General features: G+C 35.7%; 1 protein-coding gene across 3 annotated transcripts; it reads right to left on the bottom strand.

Annotated features, from left to right (window-relative positions):
* Positions 1-382: 382 nt before the first annotated feature.
* Positions 383-3,424, bottom strand: LOC124938167 (probable UDP-arabinopyranose mutase 5). Of its 3 annotated transcripts, XM_047478555.1 has the most exons (4): positions 3,235-3,373; positions 1,789-1,964; positions 598-1,708; positions 383-506 (listed from the first exon to the last, which is right to left on the bottom strand). In XM_047478555.1, exon 3 carries the CDS (start codon positions 1,670-1,672, stop codon positions 605-607), a length of 1,068 nt encoding a protein of 355 aa, XP_047334511.1. In that variant the 5' UTR covers positions 1,673-1,708; positions 1,789-1,964; positions 3,235-3,373; the 3' UTR covers positions 383-506; positions 598-604. The 3 variants fall into 3 exon arrangements, with proteins under 3 accessions (XP_047334511.1, XP_047334512.1, XP_047334510.1); XM_047478556.1 differs by having other exon boundaries at positions 383-1,656; positions 1,789-1,918; positions 3,235-3,424; XM_047478554.1 differs by having other exon boundaries at positions 383-1,708.
* Positions 3,425-4,600: the final 1,176 nt, after the last annotated feature.

Raw genomic sequence — 4,600 nt, 5'->3', positions numbered from 1 at the left:
GACTGAACCAATACCGAAAATAATAAACCAACCAGAACATAGTTAGTTTTTTATTGGTTAATAGATGTAGATGCCAACCTGGAGGAAATGAAATATGTTCAAAAGCTTCGTAACCAATAGTCAATTTACATTCATCTCTAAAGTTTGTTCCTTCAATTAAGTGCAAAAGAAAACAATTGAAGACCAATAAGGGTTTTTATCAATCATCATATTTTCCATGTGTGTTTTCTTAACCACTATTTTGTTTGTCCTGTTCATGAATGTGCTTCAATTTTCAAATAAATAAAATATGAAAATTTATTAGAAAAAAAAAAGAAAGAAAATGAAGGGTGCCTATAAAAAAGAAATGATGCATAATCCTAAACATGTAAAATCAAGACTGAAATCAATATATCATTCCTTTAAAGTTTAAAGAAACAGCCACGATTCAATCTTTGGCAATAATGAAAAGTGTGAAACAAAGAACAAGTCCATCACACACAATCAGTTCCAAAGCAGTCAGTCACCTTAAACAAAGTTAAAAACAAAACAAACACAATTAATAACCTTATTTTCTATCAAAACATTCTTCCATCTCAAAAACAAGAACAGAATTACCTGCCTCTCAAGCACCACCACCAGCCAAAGAAGGTCCACTTCCAACCGCCTTCCAAATCTTAATCCATTCCATCATAGAATTCCCAGCTCGAACAAACATAGGATCAACCTTACCCAATCGTTCTTTCACCGCTGAAGCAATCTCAGCCACACAATCCTCAGCCGTCACAGCTTCAGGAGACAATCTAAGCGACTGAAAAAACGGAACCACTTCCTCCATCATCTTCACCCCTTCCCACTCTTTCTTCAAACTCTGAACCGCATCACCTCTTTCCTTTCTCCAAACGTAAGGCAGCCCTGTTTTCATCCCCATAGCTAAATGATCACACACAGCCTTCACACACAATCCTGACCACACATCTCCCATAGTTTCCCATCTAAACTTCCCTTCCCCAGCCAACCTCAAAGCAGGAACCATAGCTGGTCCTACTAAATCACGATCGAAACCCAAATTTATTCCACTAACAGGCATCATCGTTCTAATCGGTACAGTCATAACCGCATCAACGTATCGCGAATTCCTCAACTCTGGCTTCAGGACTTGTGTCGGAGCATCAAAATCTGCTAAATTTAGCCATAAACCACACGACATTGCACAGTGGACCCCACTTCTCAGGCTAAACGGATAACCTCGAACGAAATCAGCTCCTTCGCGATAAGGATCGTATAGGGTATTGAAGAAATAAGGTGTGGCTGGAGTTTTAAGGTTGGAAAGATGTTGGCTGACTATGTCTGTTAGTTCTCCTTTATCGTTCTTTGCTGGAATGCAATCGTCGTCGATTGAGATGATGTATTTTTTTCTCGATACCAGATAACCGAAGTAGCGACAGGAATATCCAGAAAAGAGAAATTTTCCTCCGACGATTCGGTCTATTTCGTTCTTAGTATAGATATCTAGATTGAAGCCTTTTGGGATGATTAGTTCCTCTTTGAGATCGGTATCTTTAACAATTATCAGGTGGTATTTTGAGAGTAATGGCCCCCATTCGTTAAAGAATGAGGTCATATCGAACTGCATTGCAGCAATCACGATATCGACCTCATTGTCTTTGATGATTACTTCAGACTGAGACATGTTGATGAATCCGATTTCAGAATTTTTCAGAACATCCTGTTAAAAGAAATCTGGTGAATTGTTGAATTTTAATTTGATGCAGATAGAATATTTGGAAGACAAAAGAATAGGCTTACTGGTGGGGAGAACAGGAGTCATTATATGCTGGATATTGAGTGCAGCAATGAGTGAAAGCACTTCTTCTTTGCCAGTTGCTATGAATAGCTTGAGAATCTTTTCAGTTAGCTTCCCAGCTCTCAAAGTTCTCTACCAAGCAATTTAAAACATACATGGACTCAATAAAACTTCTTTCCTGCAAATAAATGTCTCATTCTTTCTACAATCCTTAAATTGGGTCCAAAGTTCATAATCATCCAAATGAAAATATGCACCATTATTTCAAGGTTACATGGGTCTAATTTTTATTTATTTCTTCTTAAAGTGAGAATTTTTTCATTCGTCAGAACATTTTCCACTAGTTAATGTGAAAGACAGAAACAAACAACATCAAAATAAAACATTAGACATTACTCCAAATGAAGAATATTTTAAGAGATGATGTCAACATAGTGTTGAAGGTCTTTACTCTTGTCTGAAGATGGGCTAACAAATGACTTGTTAAAGAAGACAAGGCAAATGCATTTTTGATGAATTGGTTATACTTGAAGTGGCTGCAAATGTTAGCTAAAATTGGTTTATCAAATCGGCTGAGGAAAATGACATGCTAAGTTAATGAGCTGAGGGCCAAAAGCCAAATTTTCTATGAGTTTATTTGAAGACGAGCTCCCAAAATAATGATTGGACTATGTTGGAAGCTTTAAGTGTGTCAAAAATTGATGATGAGACTTTATTTGAAGATTAAGCTGAAGAAGTGACTATATTTTGGCTTCAACAAAAGGAACAACATCATCCGTGAACTTGTTTGAAGATTGGGCAGCAAGCATGATTATGAAAACGTAGCTGGGAAAGTAAATAAAAATTGATCGTGGCTGGCTGCATTATTATGAAAATCGTGACTTGTAGTTTCAATTACTTGTTAATGCTGTTAGCAAAATTCCTAATATATAATGGAGGATTTTAATAATTGGATTGATAAGCAATAATAAAACTTTATAGTTTCACTCTAACATCTACTCTCATTGATAAAGGACTAAATTGATTGCTACTCACTATACATTGAAAGGGAATTATTCTCCTCTCAATAATAATAAATAAATCTAGTGATGTCTAAACAGAGAATGAGGAATTAATATTAACATCTTTAGGAAAAGGGTTTGCAGCAAATCAATCAATCAATCAATCAAAATATGAATCTTGTCATGGATCCATCATCCTAAGGAGTCAAGGGGAAATCTTTCTACAATCCTTAAATTGGGTCTCCAAGGAAAATGAAATACCATGATCGATCAAACAAACAAACAAACAAACAAACAAAAGCAGAAATCTTGAACATTTCTTATCCAAATTATGAAAGAAACGAAAAAAGAAAAGAAAAAGGTAATCAATGAATCCAGTGAATATAAGATAGGAATCTAATATAGTAGTAGGTTTGATTGGGAGGGGAGAAAAAGGAGAAGACATACCAGGAAGAGTTCGCGAAGGATATGATCGGGTATTGAGGAGAGATCGGTAAAGTGAGATAGGTTAACAAGGGCAGAGTCAATGGAGAGTGAAAGAAGGGAAGGCGGGGTTCTCATTCATTCATTCCATTCTCCTTCCTCTATTCTCTCTCTCTCCTTCTATCAACAATTGCCTGTGAGAGAGAGACCCCTTCCATTTTACCCCTTTAGCCGAATTGACAGAATCTCCACATGAGTACTTGTTTGATTTACATTTTTTTTAAATTCCAACATAAATTCTCTTTTAAAAGTCTTTTTATTAAAAATAAAACTAAAAAAACTATTATATTTAATTTAAATAAAACAAACAAAAATAAAATAATATAACTAACTCGCCTTTCTACGAATAATTATGGGAAAATTTGACGAAGAAAAATGACCAACGCTTGATAAACTTTGCCAAAATAACACTTTCGACCTGCGAAATGTTCGTCTTGCCCCTGTGACTGTCCCTTACCGCATATTACATATTACGCGTAATATGTAATATGCGTATTTCATATTGTGCGTATTACATAATACGCGAAATATATAATACGCGCAAACTCTAATATATAAACCTCACCTCATTTTGGACCCTTATTTTTTAAATCGTTCCGACTCACGACTTTCTCTCTCCAACCCACGACTCTACTATCCAACTTTTACTCTCCAACTTCGTTCAACTCTATCGCCTCGACTCTCAAACTCTAAATACCCTAAACTTCGTTCAACATCATCATTGCCTCGACTATCCAATCATCTCTATCTCCGAGAAACCTTGCCCATCATCCGTCTCCGCCTTTAGCTACTCATCATCACCACATCGTCTCATCGTCCGTCTCGTCGTTCCTATATTCATGTGAGTTTAGTGCTTAGGGTTTATGTAATGATCTTATTATTCTAGCATTTAGAGTTTTGCATGTATATATGTATACACTGATGGATAATCCTTAGCGTTTAGGGTTTATGTAGATTTTAGGGTTTATGTATGTATATTATGATGTTGCTTATTTGAGTCGGTTAGGGTTTATCCATTGTTCATCACTCACACATATTACATCACGTGTATTATAAATGTTCGTATTCTGCATGCATGCATGCATGCATGCATGGTTTAGGGTTTATATAATGTATGTGTATTGCAATGTCCGCGTATTGCAACTTCACACGCATTGTTTGTTTTTTACTTACTTAAATGTATATATATGTCTATATTCTGATGGATAATCCTTAGCGTTTAGGGTTTATGTAGCGTTTAAGGTTTATGTATGTATATTCTGATGTTGCTTATTTGAGTTGGTTAGGGTTTATCCAATATCCGCGTATTGCAACTTCACGCACATTGTTT

Source organism: Impatiens glandulifera, chromosome 5 (assembly GCF_907164915.1).
Source record: "Impatiens glandulifera chromosome 5, dImpGla2.1, whole genome shotgun sequence".
NCBI lineage: Eukaryota > Viridiplantae > Streptophyta > Magnoliopsida > Ericales > Balsaminaceae > Impatiens > Impatiens glandulifera.
The sequence above is the reverse complement of the archived record's forward strand: the minus strand, read 5'-3'. Positions and strand labels throughout refer to the sequence as shown.